Source organism: Erpetoichthys calabaricus, chromosome 4, assembly GCF_900747795.2.
Source record: "Erpetoichthys calabaricus chromosome 4, fErpCal1.3, whole genome shotgun sequence".
Classification (NCBI taxonomy): domain Eukaryota; kingdom Metazoa; phylum Chordata; class Cladistia; order Polypteriformes; family Polypteridae; genus Erpetoichthys; species Erpetoichthys calabaricus.
The window spans coordinates 18,395,049-18,415,006 of NC_041397.2; the positions used below are offsets into that span (position 1 = coordinate 18,395,049).

A 19,958-nucleotide genomic window follows, 5' to 3' on the forward strand; every position below is an offset into this window, starting at 1 on the left:
ACCGCTACCCACTGCGCCACCGTGCCTCCCTATTATCCTTACATTTGTGAAAATATAGCTTCAGTGAGATCACACTGAGGAGAGGTCATGGCTCTTGTTCTGCTTCATTCCATAATGGTGTGCATGGCTTTCTTCTGTGATATTAATAATCACATTGCTGTGCACACCCGAGCATAGGTCACTGTCCACAAGCATTTGGCTGTCTTTGTCACACTTGCATTCTGTATCCCGCACTTGACATTGAGCAGATGGTGTTGCTGCTCTTCTTTTTCTTCCTAAGATCAGCATCTGTAGGGTGCCTCATGCTCAGCAGATGTTGCCACTGTACCTTTCCTTTCTGGCATTCACCCTGTGCATAATTCACCTGTAAGAAAGACCCAAACCCCAATTTTTTCACAAGAGGGTGCCACTCCTCAAATATTTTGCTTCACCGGCACATATTATAGTGTACACTTTTGATTAGGATCAAGATCAAGTGTCAAGCTCCAGTGGTTTGCAAGTAATTGCATAACAGAAGGACACAACAGTTAGCATTTATATACATACACTATATAGACTAGCTGTGCTACTTGTCTAAGATTGGTTGAAATCTAAGTCATCAATGTAGACCTCAACATTGACATTTGCAATACACTATCAGAATGTATTTTGTAATGCATGTAGTAATAAAATACATTGAATTTGTCATTCCAACAGATGGCACATCACAAACATTTGAATTAATAAAATGCATTGCTTTTGACATTCAAACAAATGGTGCATCACAAACATTTGTAGCAATAAAATGAATTGCATTTGACATTCCAACAGATGGCACACCACAAATATGCGTAGTAATAAAATTAATTTCCATTTGTCATTACAACAGAATTTACATTTACAAATCCCATACCAAAGGGCATATAGCAGGCACAGAGCGACCAGACGAACACACAGAACCATAGACACTTATCCGTTTATTAAGGGGGATAACTCATGTGTTGTAATTATAAGTGTAAACAGTCTGTTCTGAATAAAAATTTGGGACAATTTGTGAGCAGATGTAATTTGAAATAAATGGGCAAGCCAAAGGAGACATGAGAGGACAAGCCTAGCTAAAAACTAAAACAGCAGATGAAAAGTGATCTGTGAAATTCAAAATGAAAGTTGAAGGCCCTAATAACTGTATATGTATTTTTTTCCCATTAAGTAAATCAAAAGAAATTGTAAGTTTTTATTTTGAAAATCCAAAGCTTGAACATTATGAGGTTGGCATGCCAACATACGAAATATAAGAAATTTGATAAACGAGAGGAGACCCTTCAGTCCATCAAGCCCATTTGTTTTGCTAATAGTTCAGCTCTGTCCCAATATCTCATCCAAATCCTTCTTAAAGGTTGTCAAGGTTTCTGCTTTACCTCCACGTCTCAGTAGTTTTGAGTCCCACAACTCTTTGTTTAAAGAAGTGCTTGCAGACTTCAGCTTTAAATGCACTTCCCCGTCATTTCCTCTGAGTATGTGATTCATCCTTAAGATTAGAGAATGTTGCTGGATCTACTTTATCAATGCTTTTGAGAATTTCAAATAAATAAATACCCCGTGCAATCTCCTCTTCTTGACACTAAACAGATTTAATTCTCTGAGTCTGTCACATTAGGGCAAGTCCCATAATGCACTTGGTTTCCCTGCTTTGCACAGCCTCAAGTGCTGATATGTCTTTCTTGTACTGTGGTGATCAGAACTACACACAACACACCAGATGTCATCTCACCTAGTGTATTTTATAGTTTGAGAATATTGTCCCTTGACTTAAATTCAACAGTGTTTATGATATATCCTAACATTTTATTTGTCATTTTAATTACTTCTGTTCATTGTTTAGTCAATGAAAATGTCGAAAACCCCTAAATCCTTTTCAGAGGTTGCTTCCTGTATGGTGGCGTCTCCCAGCTTGTATTTGTAATTGTTGTTCCTTTTTCCCACGTGTAGAACTTTGTACTTTTCTATATTAATTCTGTATATTCCAGGTGTTTGCCCAGTTCTGATGGTTGCCCACGTCCTATTAAACTCTTTTTGCTCCAGTTTTAGCGCCATATATGATTTGTTCAAGCTTACTAACTATACCAGAATCAATGCCGTTATGTATCTTGCCTTTGTGAAGTAGCAATGTTAATACCCCAATTTACATAAAGATATGTGGTGTGCTTTGCCTTGTGGGAAAAAGGAAGTGTTTGTAACTCACATCCGAAATTGAGTAAAGAGCACGTTAAGTTAACCTGTGTCTCTGTAGTTATTATTTGTCAGAGTTGGAAGGAACATAACAAAAACTAACAGTCCATGGACAGACCCCTGAGGGACTCTACTGATGACCTCGCTCCATGTGGCGCATTCCCCTCTTTTTTGTATTCTTTGTCTCCTGTCTGTTAACCAACTTGAGGTCCAGTTTTGCAGCTTACCTCCGATGCCTACAGCTTTTAGTTTCAGAATTAACCTTTGGGACTGTGACAAAGGCTTGACGTTCCTGTTGCCTACATGTAGCACTTTGTACCTTTCTACATGATCTTTTACAACATGTACCTGACGACGTTAACAAAAGCGTGTGACTGGCAATGAATGCCATGGCCGTAAAGAAAGTCACTTCATCCAAACGGAGTCCCAAATGCTATCAGCTCTAAGAAAAGCAATTTATAAATGTGTACCTCGAAGAACGTGAGAGGCCTACTAACATTTGCACCGAACAAAGACAGGTGCTCTTCTAGACTGGAGTTTACAAAGATGCTATGCCAATACCGAGATATATCATAGGACCCCTTAGTAGGAAGCTCCAAAATCAGTCTATATCAAGGCAAAATGCTAAGTTACAAAACTCAGAGGGTCAAACCATCGCACAAAATCGCAGTGAACTCCTTGCTGCTAGAAGTGAACTCTATGAGTTTTTTAAAGTCAGAGGTTTCAACTTTTGCTCAGGATTTGAAACTGTCATTACAACACATGAAATAAGCAAGCAATCTGAGTTGCCCAGATAACAAATCAGCGGCATTCTTCAACAGCAATGTGACTAGAGAAGTGCTGCCCCAGCAGAAAATGCTCAAAGACCAATTTGCAGCATCGTCAAGTTTGGTGGGGGTTTAAACGGTAAATCCGGCCTGCAGGAAGCTTAGACAAGATTGACAGGCCGGTCCTGTAGTCAGAGGCCGAGGGGCTCTTCTTTACATTTTAGGTCTCAGTGATAAACACTAAAGGAGATGCCTTAACATATTTAACTTGAGTAGTATTATAATTTAGTGGAACGTTTTACAATGTATCTCCCAATATGACCTAGGTTTGTTGTGAGATATGGAAATTAATCAGGAAATGATGGCAAAAGGGAAAAACAAAAGAAAAGTCATAGGGCTGCAGTTGCCAAAACCAAAGCCAAAGTAATTTTTTGGGGTAATGAGAGAATCACAAGTCTGAAGGAAGTAATGACATCAAAATTGAACTAACATACACTAAGATTACATTGGATTTTTTTCATCAGTTAAGGGATACATACAGCAGGCCCCTTCACTCTTTTCACAAATTGCTGTGTTGCACCCTTGTGCTAAAGTCATTTAAATTAATTTTTCTGTTTCATCCAACAACACCTTCTACCCCAGAATGACAAAGTGAAAGCAGGGTTTTAGAATTGCTAAACATTAGAAACTGAAATATCACAATACAATACAATACAATTTATTTTTGTATGGCCCAAAATTACACAAGAAGTGCCACAATGGGCTTTAACAGGCCCTGCCTCTTGACAGTCCCCCAGCCTTGACTCTCAAAGAAAAACTCCCAAAAAAACCCTTGTAGGGGAATAAAAATGGAAGAAACCTTAGGAAAGGCAGTTCAAAGAGAGACCATCCATCCATCCATTTTCCAACCCGCTATATTCCTAACTACAGGGTCACGGGAGTCTGCTGGAGCCAATCCCAGCCAACACAGGGCACAAGGCAGGAACCAATCCCGGGCAGGGTGCCAACCCACCGCAGTCAAAGAGAGACCCCTTTCCAAATTGGTTGTTCGTGCAGTGGGTGTCAACAAAAAATGGGGTGAATACAACACAATACATAGAATAGAACATAAGTAATCCTCAATACAGTATAATAGTAAAATAGAAATATTACAAAGACAGAGCAGAATTCAACAGTTGATGATATCACATAATAGCATTTGGATTTGTTCAGAGTCCTGGAAACCTCGGCCATCAAGCTGCTTTCCCCTGTTGGCCATTCCACAGCTGAGTCAGCACTGGGCCAGCCAATCCGATGAAAGGACCCCTCTACCTGACGATTCCTACAACCCTCCATCAGAGATGAGGCAAAACAACTTGGCGGGTGGGCAGTGGCACCAAGTGCCTCATTTGAGCACTGAGAAGAGAAACAAAATAGGTGAGGGTTAGTAACAAATTATAACTATCATGTTACTTATGTTTTAGTGCTAATGACTAACAGCAGAGATGCAGTCTGTACAGTTAACCAGCAGCTCTAGTCAGGATATCCTAAACTGAAGTAGTGAGTCTTCAGCTGGGATTTGAAAGCTGAGACTGAAGGGGCATCTCTTATAGCAGCAGGCAGACAATTCCACAGTTTTGGGGCCCTGTAGCTAAAAGCTCGACCTCCCACTGTTATTTTATAAATCCTTGGAATCTTAAGCAGACCAGCATCTTGAGATCTTAATGTACGTTCTGGTTTGTAAGTCACGATAAGTTCAGATAAGTAAGCCGGAACTTCGGCCATTTAAGGTTTTATATGTTAAAAGGAGGATTATGAAATCTGCCCTAAACTTAACCGGGAGCCAATGTAAGGATTTAGGAACTGGAGTTATGTTCTGTTCAGTTGTTCAGACACTTTGCTGTGATACTTGAATTTTGTGTCAGGTGCATCCCATTCTAATGATCATTACTGAGTTGTTTCAACACCTTGCTTGTTTGGAGTCCCCCTGTGGTCAATTCAATTGGTTGGACACAATTAAGAAAGGCACACAGTTGAGCAAAAACCAAGCCACGAGGTCAGAGGAATTGATTGCATTGCTCGGAGAAAGGATTATGTCAAGGCACATTGATGGTTCTAGCACAGTGGCCTTCATAATTCTTAAATGAGCAAAGTATGGAACAACGACAACCCTTTCTAGAGCTGGCCAAACAAACTTAACAATTGTGGGAGAAGGGTCAGGGTAAAAGAGGTAACCAAAAATGTGATGGTTACTCTGGCTGAGCTCCAGAGACCCTGTGTGGATAAGGAAGAAACATCCAGAAGGGCAACCATCACTACAGCACTCCATCTTTATAATGGAGTAGCCAGACAGAAGATTCTCCTCAGTAAAAGACGCATGGATATATAATGCTAATGCCCATCTATCTGTTACACAATCAGTTGCAAACTAATGGGACTAAATAACTTGATTTTTTTTTTAAAGTAGGCTTATGACCTAAAAGGTTTTGGAAATTCAAAGAAATCTTAGGTAGAGGCACTTTACTGGTGGGCAGAAAAGTTTACTGTAATTCAAGCACGGCCCCTGCAAGCCCATCTGTTGGACACTGCACAGACGTGTTCAGAATTTACAATCACCTGTAACGTTTTGTATTTTATTTTCAGACCGTAGGTGCATGTGTTTCACTATTAACTAATAAAATCCTTTTAAAATTATATATTCAAATCCCAGTTTACATTAAAAAGTATACACATCTCAATCACCAGTATACTACTGTGCAACAGAGCGCTACTTAAAAGCTTCAAAATATTTTTTCCAGTCACGTGATTAATAGCATAGCTTTGTTCTTTCAGCAAACGCGTATTTGGTATTAATAACTGGTATAAGAATGTCTGGATGGGCACTAGATCCCCTGTTAGGTCTAATCAGGTTCAAAAAATTGCCGAGATGGATTATTGACTTTTTCTCTTGATCACAAATATTTCTTGTTTTACTCGAGCACAGAGACAAGCCTGGGTTACATGGGCTCTGACTATTTCAGCCACGTTAAAGAGACTCCACATAAAACGTCCAATTACTTCATGTTTGTTCTCAAATATTTGGTGCTTAATGGACCTGGGCACCTTGGTTGCTGCAGGGAATTGCAGGTTTTCCATTTTAATTTAAAAGCGACACAAGCCGTTTCTGAACAGACCTACTAATGCTTCGTGAGGACCAATCCGGCTATGCTTACTGATCCCCGGACAAGTACTGTGTTTTCATTCTCAATTATTTGTTCCATATTACGGGATTTGTACAGATTACATTTATTTGTTATATCCAAGTGGAGCAATTTGAGATTTTAAGATTTGGAAAAAAAAATAAAACAAAGTGTGTTGAGAAAATGGAATGATAGTGAAGTCGAGGTGGCTTAGTGCTGCCTATTGAAAGTATCTTAATGTTAAATGCAGAAGCTTACTACTCATGGCACACTTCATGAGCAGAAATATCCTAGCTGATTTAAACACAAAAAAAAAATTCCTCACCGTGATTTGTTTTGAAAAATTTGCAATGAATACAAGGAGATGTGGCTCCAGGCAAGAAAACCCAATTATATCCTCCGATATGGAAAATTCTGCTGAAGTGCTGGACTAAGGAAAAAGCCGTTGTACTGACGGTGTATTGTTACTAGACAAAGAGGCAGTGCCAGTTTATGAGCTGCAGTTATGTGCTTTTAATGAATTCCAGAGCTCTGCCAAACTAAGCCTGTTTGCACAGAAGATATCAGCAAGAGAAAAATTAATAGCTAAGCTGCTAGGGGTCTTTCCTATACTTTAAAAGAAATTTATAGCCTGCGATCCATACGTACATTTTGTTTTTCTTCCTTGATTCATTGTTGCTATATTTTCCCTCTCTTGCACCAAACTAATAATCCCTGTCTTTTAAGCTGGGATCATATTTTTTACCTTGTAGGCTCTCAGCGTGTGATAGTTTTATCACTTCCATCCACATTTTCTGGTCTGCCTGGCTGTCTCATGCTCAGCACTGTATGCCATCACATCATTTTTAATGGTGGATATCTCTCAGGAGGTAGTCTGACTGTCAGGGTCACTTATAAAGTGCAAGGACTTTAAAAAAAATAAATAAAAAAGCATGTTGCTTAGCTTTCAAGAGGAATTTGACACACAGGTGGAATATTTCTTCTTCGGCTGTCTAGGCAAATATCTAAATAAATTAGATAAAGTTAGTCATTTCTGAAAATGGCAAGGGATTTACACACAGTCTGATAATGAAGCCTGGATTTTCAATTAAAATAGCCTGTTATGGACCATAATTAATATGAACATTGCTAGATGGGGCCTCATGATGGCACAAGCAGCCAGTATTGCTGCATAACAGCAGACGGGATCGGCGTCACTCTCAGTGTGGAACATTTCATTTTCTTCAAATCTGCATAGTCTTCCTCCTAATTTTCCATTTCTTCTTTAATAATAATAATAATTATTTGCATTTATATAGCGCTTTTCTCACTACTCAAAGTACCAAATTTCTTCAGTCCGTGCATTAAACTAAATGGTTGGGGTTTCAGGGAGAGAGCAAAAGCATCGTATTAAAAGACTTGATGCTGAAAGGAAATAATAATAATTCTTTGCATTTATATAGCGCTTTTCTCACTACTCAAAGCGCTCAGCAATTGCAGGTTAAGGGCCTTGCTCAAGGGCCCAACAGAGCAGAGTCCCTTTTGGCATTTACGGGATTCGAACTGGCAACTTTCCGATTGCCAGTGCAGATCCCTAGCCTCAGAGCCACCACTCCGTCATTCTGTGATCCCAGTTAAGATAGTTGTCGAGATTGGCTTGTGTATGTGAGAGGTGTATGTGCATCCACTTCAGGGCTGTTTTCTGCATTGCTCCCACTACTGTTGTTATATTCCAAATCTTTTCAGTCCCCTTTATTCCTAGCGTTAACAATCAAATAATTTATCTGGTGTCACAGATGGCCAGGGTTCTTGTCCAGCCGGAGTGCTTCTTCATTGTATGGGACCGGGGGAGCAAGCCTGGTCAGGACAGTACCTCCCCCGGAATACTAGATGGCAGCATTGGGGCCACGGGCATGGGATTTCGGAACTCAAGCCTGTTAGGGTCAGTGGCCACCACCAGGGGTTGCTGCAGTGGTTCCTGAGCCCATGTGGGCATTCCTTCCGCCACTCCTGGAGGTGCAGCCAGAGGTGGGTCGTCAGACACCTGGAGCACCTCTGGGTGGGCTATAAAAGGAGCCAGAGTCGGGAGGAGGGAGACAACACTTGCGGTGTGAGGAGTGGTGGTGAAGAGGATTGAGCAACAGCTACCTGAAAACTGATGTTGAAGTTATTGCTGCACAAAGGCATCACACCAGTTACTGAAACCAAAGATTCCCATCATTTTCTTACACAAATATGTAACAATGGATTATTTTTCTTAATGAGTAATCAAACAAGTACAACGTTTTTGCGTCATTTGCTTAATTGGGTTCCCCTTACTGTGCTTTGGGACTTAACGTAAACATTTGACCAAGTTTTAGGTCTTATTTATGCAGGGAAAGACAAAATTATAAAGAGTTTTAATTTTTGGAAAACATTTTTGGAATTGGTTTATTGTGAGAGTTTGGTATATTAAAATCCTGGTGACACTTAAGTTTAGGTACTGTAAAACATCATCTGTTACCCAGTTACTCTGATGCAAGAAGACCTTAACATACACTACTTTGGGTCTTCAAAACGCTTACAAAGCAGCAGTAAAGAGTTTAGTCATCTCTGCCATGTGTCCGACTACCAAAATGTCACTTTGGAGTGCTCTGAGGTGGTGTAACTGAGACACATTTCTCTTGATAGTCCATATTTAATATAAGATCTTGAATCCTTCATATTAACAAGTCATGTTACCATCATGTCAATACTCCATACAGTATAGAGATGAATAACCGATCTACTGATACATTATGAGTGTCATGAAGACCAAAAGAAGCCTTTGTTAAGGTCTTGTTACATAAGATGAAATAAGTATTGATGCATTTTGCAGTACCTAAACTAAAGTGTTACCATAAACTTCAACAGAAATAAGTATTTCCATTATGAGGACAGTATAATATTTTTGAACTTTGGATAGGCTGATTTTATTTTATTCCTAGCTGTGCTACCCAGCTTCGCCAGGGAAATTTCTTAAGACAGTGGGCCTCGCTTATAATGCCAAGGGTTAATCAGATGTCTTGGACATACTATGTAAGTAACGGAGTACTTTTCTGCATACAATATTTAATCTTCTTCTGTTTTTTGTTTTTTTTTCCTCCCCGGGGCTAATATTATTAGTTCACTGGAACTTCTTACTTGCTACAGTGGAAGTAAACATCCAAGGAAGACAGGAATAGTACAATCGATCAGTCTTTATTCAGTCACAGATGAGTACATGGATTCTACTTTGCAAGGCAGATGAGCAAAGTTCTCCTTTTTCCATTGGCTTTTAATATTGTTTCTCCCTCCCCCTTACCCTTACATATCAATAAGCATAATATGTTTATCTGAGCATTTCATCGTACATTACGCAAATCAGCTAACTATTTCTGTTTTGTGTGCATTGCAGATGGAGCCTAAAGAAGGAAAAGTCATCTTTCCTGTGTCTAATGGACACGTTCCTAAAAAGGAAATTGTCCTAAGTCAGCTTACTGCACCCTGTCTTATGACAGACGCCTGTATGAATAACCTGCTGTTAGAGCAAAACAGCTTTGTCAGCTTTTAACCCTTAGTAGCTTACAAGTAGTTACATTTTCTTGCACACTACATACACCACATACATTTCCCCTTGGGGATTAATAAAGTATCTATCTATCTATCTATCTATCTATCTATCTATCTATCTATCTATCTATCTATCTATCTATCTATCTATCTATCTATCTATCTATCTATCTATCTATCTATCTATCTATCTATCTATCTATCTATCTGATATCCTGCCTACTATACCAACACTACTATCTATCTATCTATCTATCTATCTATCTATCTATCTATCTATCTATCTATCTATCTATCTATCTATCTATCTATCTATCTATCTATCTATCTATCTATCTATCTATCTATCTATCTATCTATCTATCTATCTAAACACAAGTGATCGTGTAAGTATTCAGTCAGTGTATAGCAGATGTTCTTTTGGCAGCCATGGCAGTCTTGAGTCTGTGTTCTATGCATTTCTCTCTAATTACACAGAGATTCATCAGAATTTCCTGCTACTGAATACATAGTAAAAAGAAGAACAAACATAGCAGTATATATAACAATTGTGGGCAGCAATGTAACATCAGTGATATGTTAATTTATTTGCCAGTCTATATACTGTATCTATTGAACATGGTTTGGGTTAATAGAAAACACACAAAGGTACTGGGCTGCTTAATCAGTCCCTTTCTGTAGTTCACCCTGTGAAACCAAGTAGGTCACTTAACCTTTCTTGGCTTATGAAGAAAGTTTAAACATAAAGACATAAGCAGAGTACTATTTGTTATACAGTATGTGCATACAAGTGCAGCACCTATATACAGTATATACAGTGGATTCAGAAAGCATTCCGACTGCTTCACTTTCTGCACACTTTGTGTTGTAGATTTCATTTTAAATGGACAAAATGAGGGTCTGTTTTCAGAAAGGTTTGTTAAAAACCCAAACCATAAATCATGTAGTTTTTTTTTTTTTTATTGATTTTATTAAAATCAAATAACATTCCATACAAATAACTGAAGTTTTGTTCGAAACAAATCATTGTGGACCACGTGCACATGATGGGCAGTACGGTGGCCCAATGGCAGCACTGCTGCCTCACAGCAAAGAGACTGAGATTCAAGTCCCAAGTGCTCGCAGACAGGAGTTTGCATGTCCTCCTCAGGTCCGCATGGGTTTCTTCTCACAGTCTAAAGATGTTCAGATTAGATGAATTGGACCCTTGGGTGTATGTGTGTGAGTGTGTGTGTTCACCCTGCAGTTGGTTGGTGTCCTGTCCAGGGACTGTTCCTGTCTTGTGCCTGTTCTACATACACTTGCATATGAGTAAGGCATTCCTGCTGTAAGTCAATTCTTGCTTCTCCTAATGACTTGGCTTTTGATGATGGTCTTTACAAAACACAATTTTAGCAAAAGCTATATTGTTTTGAAATCACACAAACAGGTTATTTGTAGGAATAATTGATATATTTTTTTTGTTCTTTTATTTCGTCTTATACGATTTCTCGTATTAGAAATTTGTTAGTTTTCGCATACCCCTTGGGGTCAGAGCGCAGGGTCAGCCATTGTACAGCGCCCCTGGAGCAATTACAGGTTAAGGGTCTTGCTCAAGGGCCCAGCAGAGTAGGATCTCTTTTGGCAGTGACGGGGATTCGAACCGGCAACCTTCTGGATACCAGCGCAGATCCTTAGCCTCAGAGCCACCACTCCACCCCAACATACCCCAATATTTTGGGGTATACATATAATTTGACCCTGTAGCAGATTCTGAAAAACTGTTAACTTCAGTCAGATTTGAATGCAATGCTCTAATATGTAGTCTTGTATCATAACAAACTTTGGGAAGGTTTAAATCAAAATCATTAAACACTGAATCATGGTTTCCTTTAACTTATTACATACAGTATTGACATTTACCACTGAACATTTACGTGGCCATGTAATGAACTGAATGTTTTAAGCACTGTACAGATAAGAACAGATAAAAAGAAATAATATTGTAAACTATGTATTAATGCCTGTGGTGGGTTGGCACCCTGCCCGGGACTGGTTCCTGCCTTGTGCCCTGTGTTGGCTGGTATTGGCTCCAGCAGACCCCCGTGACCCTGTGTTTAGATTCAGCGGGTTGGAAAATGGATGGATGGATGTATTAATGCCTACTTCCTTCTTGTTCCACTAGCGGGCTGTGCAAGCGTTTAAAATGACCAAGGTGTTGTGTCGCTGCTTGTTTTGTACAAGTGGGCTGGTGCAAACCAGAATGTAATGGCACATCGCGATCAGGCTTCAAAGAGGACACCATAGTTCTCCGCAGTATTGCATGTGCTTCACCCCCAAATTCCCGTTCTTTAAAGTTTATGTATATAAGAGCACATGACAATTCAATCCAGCTTGAATCTCTATGTATTTTACCGCACCGTGAAGAGTTTAGGTTTAGGTTTAGGTTTAGGTTTAGGATTTAGGTTTTGGCTGCAGGTTTTCATTCTAACCCTTTTCTTAAGGAGTGACCTATTTTTCTGCTAATTAACTTCTTTTGAATTAATTTTAATTGACTTGCCCTTGAAAACTCAGACCCCTTGAGTGTTTCTTTTTCCTTAATTGACAGCCAAACAATAATGAGATTAAAAATGATCCAAAACAACTGCTGTCAAAAGTACAATATCTGAAAATAAAGAAAGATGAAGGTCTCAGGAATGTCGATCTGCTCAGGTCACCAAAACATTTGACCAGTGCTCTCAGAGAAAAGAAAATCAACAATTTTGGAAATGTCTACCATTGCACAATGAGAGCAGCAACAAGCCATGGAATTAAAGAACGGGTTTAATGAACAACAAGAATCAGCGCCTCATTAAACAACTGGTTGGAGTGAAACTGGTTGGAGTTTGAGGCCCTGACTTAGTTGATCTTCTGTTGGTTCCCCCACTTCACATTTCATTTCTGTTTGGGTGCCATTTAAGGAAAGAAATGAAGCAATTCAGAGGAACGGTGAAGAAATTCAGGGGAGCAAATCTTAAGAAAGCAATTCAATTAAAATGAATTCACAAAAATTAGCTGCACAAACAGGGCACTCATTCAAAAAAGGGTTAGAATGAAAACCTGCAGCCACGGTGGTCCTCCAGGCCCGGAGTTGGCAACCCTGCAGTACACCACTCATCACTTCATCTTTATTTCCTGTGCAGGGCAGCTGCACTCCCACACTCTTGTACATTGGCACAGTTTTGCTTGATGAACTGCACTCCCTATTTTTCTGTGGAATCACAACTTAGACAAAAAAAGGACGTGCTGCCTAAGAATATCCCACTCATTACAGCTTTATTACCGACAAACGTCGAAAAATAAAGAAAAACATGGGTTAGCTAATTTTCTATTTTCTATAACGTTACCCAATTTTTATCACATCAGTCAAAGCATTTTTGAGATTTTAGAGTATTTATTTTTCTACTGTAAATACCCGTAAATATTGATATATCGAAATGCAGATAATCAGTGATCTAGATGTACGATCCTACAAAATTTCAGCTTTTTAATTAAAGGCTAAATTGTGTTTTTTTTTTGATAATTGAGCGGTGAGTAAGTGAGTCAGTAAGTCAACTTTCCATCATATAGAGAGAGCTAAACACTCTTCTACTTAAAGAACCCAAAAATGTAAAGCAGAAAATAGTCAAAAATTTTATGAGATTTTTTTTTACCAGGTTTGTTTTCAATATATTGCAGTCGGGTCAAATTTGATGTTGTAATCAGCGGAAAGCAGGACAGGACAATGATCCATCATAATCTTTCTAGATTGATTAGCTGTCGTACTTCTGTGGTTCTGATGATTGACAAGTAGCTCGACGAATATGACTTTGCCCAGCGTAGAAATATCTTAATTTCAGAAAGGAAACATTGTGGTAGCAGGACAATCTAACAGATGCCTTAAGATGACATTTTCTCTGTGTGCAAGCCTTGTGGCATGGAGATTACCAATTAAGTCACTTGAAGACGTAATTAGAGATGTCACGTATCCCACGTTTCTTTGCACTGAAGACATTTAGTCATTCTTGTTCAAGCCGAACTTTAAGATCTATTTTCAGACTGTGGAAACACACATAATAATGTCTCGTTTAGGATTTTAAGGAAATGTTCTCTTGTTCCACGGAAACAAATGTTGTGTTGACTATCCTGGAGACTGCTGTTTGATTCGTTTTACTTTTATAGCAAACGATATATGTGTCTTCAATAGAGTGTTAGTCTAGTAATTGGCTGTAGCTTGGGAAAGATTGATTTGTACCGTCATAAAGCAATTAGAAAGTGTAACAAATGTTAAATTTATACCTATTACTCTGAAGACCCCATTAAAGGAGATTTGGTTTAATTTTATTTAATGTTCGGAATTATTTCTGTTTTTGTTCTGACATACTGCACCCAAATTGGCGATAAAGTGTGCAGGCTTCAAAATATCCAAAACCAGATTAATACTCCCCTGGTTTGGTGACCAAAAACAGGCTTCATCCCAGGTATCCTGCAACCTCTTTGTGGTTGTTTCCTGCCTTGTGCCCAGCTCTGATGATCTTAAGCAGCTTCACAACAGAGGACTGAGTGAATAATAATAATAATATTAATAACAATAATAATGTTAAACTTTATTTATATAGCACCTTTCCCATGCTAAAGGTGCTTCACAGAATCTCATAAAGAAACAGCAGGTATACGTAACATTGGATACAGATGTTTCTTGAATAGAACACTAAAACAGACAGATACAGGATATACCATCCATCCATCCATTATCCATCCCGCTATATCCTAACTATAGGGTCACGGGGGTCTGCTGGAGCCAATCCAAGCCAACACAGGGCGCAAGGCAGGAACCAATCCCAATCAGGGAGCCAACCCACCGCAGGACACACACACTAGGGCCAATTTAGAATCGCCAATTCACCTAACCTGCATGTCTTTGGACTGTGGGAGGAAACCGGAGCACCCGGAGGAAACCCACACAGACAAGGGGAGAAGATACAGGATATACAAAGGCATTAAATAGAACAAAAGACATCACACCAGAATAAAATACTAGATTCAATTCTAAACAAAAGCCTAGCAAATAACATCATTTGTGATGTAACACACAAACACTCAAATTATCCTGTGCATCTGGACAGAGAGGAACACTGAAAGAGGGGACAGAATGTCAGGTTTAGTTAAAAGCCTTCCTGAACAGATGAGTTTTAAATTGTTTTTTAAAAGAATGAATGGAGTCAGCCGATCTCATTAATTTCGGGAGGTCATTCCAAAGTCTGAGCACTATATAACTGAACACAGAGTCACCCACAGAGTGCAGGTTAGTGTCGGGCACAACAAGATGGCCAGAATCAGAGGACCTTAGTGGGTGAACAGGAGCAGAGTGATGGAGAAGGTCACTGATGTAGTCCAGTGCAGAGCAATTTAAAGCTTTGTAGATTATTAATAGAATTTTAGATTCAGTCCTGTAAGACACAGGGAGCCGGTGGAGGCGAAGCATTTTTAATTCAGTATTACTGGGAATGTTACTTGTATGATCAATTATTGTGCTTTCAGAATGTCTTGAAAAGTTTCTATTTTGTAAACTTTATGCAATATTTTCTCCTTCATTACAGATATGACATCAAGGATGATTATATTCTCCGAATTAAAAAAGCATCCAGTAGTGACGAAGGTACCTACACCTGTGTGGCTGAGAATCGGGTTGGAAAGGTAGAAGCTTCTGCTACCCTTACTGTGAGGGGTAAGTCTGAATTTAGCTTTTCATACTAAACTACTAAACACAAGATGAGCGGAATAGTAGCACTGTAATTGTCTTATCTGTTTATTTATTCTGTATTACTGCTATCTGGTGAGAGAAACTAATTTTATTACATTCAAAATACACACATAAATATGTGAAAATAAAAAATTATTATAAATGAATACAGTTACCAAAACATTATGTAATAGCACCTCTATACACGGAAATTCATACACAAATGGTAATCAGAAGGACCACAATAGCTTCTCTAGTCATCCGATTATTTTTCACTACTTTGTCATATAAAGGATGATCTGATATTGTCAGGTTTTGTAATTTCTTTAATAATATTAGGACATTAGAACAATTGCGATAAGAACAGACCAGTCACCCTAACAAGCTCTTTCATCCTATTCATCTGAACTGTAGTACAAGAAGTACAAATTCACAGACAGCGTATTTTACAACATGGCATCCCCACACACAAGTGTTAAATTGGTCATTTTTTAGAAGCACATATCTTCATTCATGAAGTCAAGTCATGTACAGTATAGAACATATGGTCAGTGGTAAAATGGTTTCCTCTCAGATCCCATCTGAGGCGTTTCGAGAAATGATAATCTTGAGTAGCAAAAATATACTGTTATCTATATGCAGTATATAAAAACCAAATACCACTGACTCACTCATCATGAAATGTCCCGAACCATGAGGACTTGGGATTTGGAATGTCGGTTACCCTTGGCCCATAGGTGCTCACTAAAAAATAGTTTTAAAAATTTCGTGCTCCAAGCGTGAAATTTTTATAGTTTTTTAGATCCGTTTGTACGTCTGTCCGCTTTTCATGAGAGAACTACTTAACGGATTTAGATTGGGTTTTTTTCTATAATTTGCTTGAACATTCTGTTGATTTTGCGACTTTCTCATCGCACTAAGTATCATAGTTCGCTTGCGGTACCGATTTATTAGCACAAATCCGAGAGAGACTCATTGGGCAACGGGGCCATCCTCACTCACGCATCTGCCTCGGGGCATAACCTTAACTCCGCTTATTTAGCAAACAAGAGAACTACTTAACGGATTTAGATCTGCTTTTTTTCCATAATTTGCTTGAACGTTTTTGTTGATTTTGCAATTTTCTCATCACGCTAAGTATCATAGTTCGCTTGCAGAACCAATTTATTAATGCGAATCCGAGAGAGACTCATCGGGCAACGGGGCCATCCTCACTCACGCATCTGTCTCGGGGCATAACCTTAACTCCGCTTAGTTAGCAAACGAGAGAACTACTTAACAGATTTAGATCTGTTTTTTTTTCTATAATTTGCTTGAACATTCCGGTTGATTTTGCGACTTCTCTCATTGCATTAAGAATCATAGTTTGCTTGCAGGAGTGATATATTTGCGCTAATCCAAGACAGAGGCTGCGGGCCGAGGGAAGAGTGACGTCAGGAGTAGAGATCTGGGCAAGACCCTCTTCACTGTCCTGTTTCACTAATACGCGGGCGATGGCTAGTATTATAATATATTATCACCTACTTTGTTAATCAGTCACACATTATAAAATGTGTTATTTCTACTTTCCTAAAAACTGGGTCGTGTGAACCCCAGAAATATATACTGTAAGTATAAATTCACACTGGCCTATTTTTAGTGCATGCGATATAACCTGACCCCACTAATAAATAAACTCATAATTCTTGCAATGTGTAAGATTTTATGCTCAGAAAAATCTGGCAATTGTTTCAATTAAAGAAAGATGCTTTCTGATTTACCTTCATTATACTGAAAAGTACTGAAAAGCACACATAAGATAATTACTACTATTAGAAAATGAGACTTGTGTTGGAATTTCAGTGTATGGTGCATCGTTTATATCATTAATTGACTAATACGATGAAATCCTTAAGGCTCTGCAGTCATTTTAAAAGTATCTTTGATGAAGTCAGTATAGAAATTCTAGTCCTTTCGTGGTCTTTGTAATTACAATTTATTTACGGTTACAGAGCACCACTATAAGGCAGATGGAGATACCATTTCACAGTTTAGTGGTGCATGCTGAAGGTTTTTCTGTTAAGGTGGGAAAGGTTAATAAAAACATTTTTTGCCATAATCTCTCTTCTTTTCTCCTATGCGCATTAAATCAAATGTTCAGGGTCTCTGTGGAGCAGTTTAATAATACAAGAAAGGGGGGGGGGGTGTTCAAGTGACCTGTGGGACCGCTTCCAATTTGTAACCCTTTTAATACACAGGTTTGTTTCATTTCAATCTGCGGGGTACAAGTGGAGCAAGTTGTGAGAAGACGCTACATAAATGATTAAGTGGAGCTGCTCCATTACGGGAAGAGTTTATAAGATGCCCTTTCAAAAGAAATTTGTTATGTTTAGTTTAAGAAGAGAATGTGCTGAAAGATGTAAAATCATCTTATGCTCTGCTTCCTTTTCTGTCTGTTTCAGAAAGGTTAACTTTGTACTTTATTGAAATTTGAAACTACAGAGCCGTTCCATGTAAAGTGGGCTCTTAAGGCGTCTCTCAGCTTCTTTATAATACTTCATCATTCCATTATCTCCCCATTGTTTTTTTATTTTTTAATTTATCTATTTTTACTATTTTTTGCACTCTTTATAACAATGAAACAAATCATGCATAACCTTGGACAATGAACATTCAGTAATCATTTTATTTCATTACCAGTCTGAATATCTGTGGATTACTCTGAAGGAATGTGTGTTTATTTAAATTTGAATTTGATTAAAAAAATGTGCTGATTTCTGCCAATTTACAACCCTACTTTGCTTTCACCTGTCAGCCAGTGACTTGTAGATTGCTGCTTTCTGGAATGATTAATCTTGCAACAGTAAAATGACATTTTGCTTATCCATCCATAAAAAAGAGCTCTTTTCAGTTCAGCTGTCCAAAAATATTTTTTAAATATTTGTATAGTTATTTGTGTATACACTGAATATTTAGTCTCTGTGGGTGTTGTTAATTTTAATTATAGAGGGTAATAATGCAAGGTTGAATTAAGTCATATTCAGTATGTGTCAGAATTTTGGATTTAAAAATTTCAAACACATATTAGACAACAGTGTAATGTCTGTAAGGGTAAGTATTGTTTGGAGAAAATGACAACTGATTACTAGAGAACTGGACATTTCTAAGTCTGATTTATTTAAAACAACAATTTCTATCAAAATTAAGAAGTTACAGGCTTTTGATTAAATGTCTGCCTTTTCTGAATCTTCTGAACAGTGTCATAAAACAAAGATGCAATTTCAGCAAATGATAAGGGCATTTTAGTTTTAGTCTCAAAGGCAGACAGCATCATAAGGTCCTGTGATACCTTTCATGGACAATTTAATAATTATGATGCTTCAAGATTTAAAATACATGTTTTATACTTGAGCTGGCATAGATAGATAGATAGATAGATAGATAGATAGATAGATAGATAGATAGATAGATAGATAGATAGATAGATAGATAGATAGATAGATAGATAGATAGATAGATAGATAGATAGATAGACATGAAAGGCACTATATAATAGAGAGGAAAGAAAGGCACTATATTAGATAGATAGATAGATAGATAGATAGATAGATAGATAGATAGATAGATAGATAGATAGATAGATAGATAGATAGATAGATAGATAGATAGATAGATAGATAGATAGATAGATAGATATGAAAGACACTATATAAGATAGATAGATAGATAGATAGATAGATAGATAGATAGATAGATAGATAGATAGATAGATAGATAGATAGATAGATAGATAGATAGATAGATAGACATGAAAGGCACTATATAATAGAAAGGAAAGAAAGGCACTATATTAGATAGATAGATAGATAGATAGATAGATAGATAGATAGATAGATAGATAGATAGATAGATAGATAGATAGATAGATAGATAGATAGATAGATAGATAGATAGATAGATAGATAGATAGATAGATAGATAGTGATGACTCTGTGTACTTCGATTAATAATACAAATGGTGTTCAAACATTTACAGAAATCTAGCCCATATTGATAGAAAATACCAGGAACTTGAGAGCACAAAGTACACTAGACTAGACAGACTTGTCCCCACTGTCACCCTCAGCCTAATAACACATGTGACAGACTCTTATCTACCTGGCAGTGTGGCTTATGCACTTCCCCATGTTATGAGTATCTGTGCTCAAAATGGTACAGAAGTGTAAGGCCTATAAGACCCAATTTCTTAAACTACGGGCCAGGTCATGGATTGCCTCTATTGGGTCATATACGGTTGCGACTCACCATTGTATTCAATGGGAACGGGTCTTGCACGGTTTGCAAAGTGTCTTGCGATGAGTTGCTGTGGGTTGTTTAAGCAATGTATTTTGCTCAGCCATAATATCACCAGCGATTCTCCAAAACAGATGCTATGTCTGACAGTGACGACTCTCTGAGGGGAAGGCACTATGAATGTTGGCAGTGATTCTCCAAGGGGGTACCATTCCTCCTTTCCCCCGAGATCTGACATGGACTGGGTTGCAAAGACATTAAATA

At 38.2% G+C, this 19,958-nt stretch overlaps 1 protein-coding gene across 5 annotated transcripts in view; it reads left to right on the forward strand.

The window, feature by feature from the left end:
- robo2 (roundabout, axon guidance receptor, homolog 2 (Drosophila)) overlaps positions 1-19,958 on the forward strand; it is an 837,757-nt gene that overhangs the window by 570,767 nt on the left and 247,032 nt on the right. For all 5 annotated transcript variants that reach the window (XM_051926308.1, XM_051926309.1, XM_051926310.1 and 2 more), the window contains exon 6: positions 15,280-15,407. In XM_051926308.1, coding sequence (XP_051782268.1) covers positions 15,280-15,407 — 128 coding nt within the window. The remainder of the gene's footprint in view (positions 1-15,279; positions 15,408-19,958) is intronic.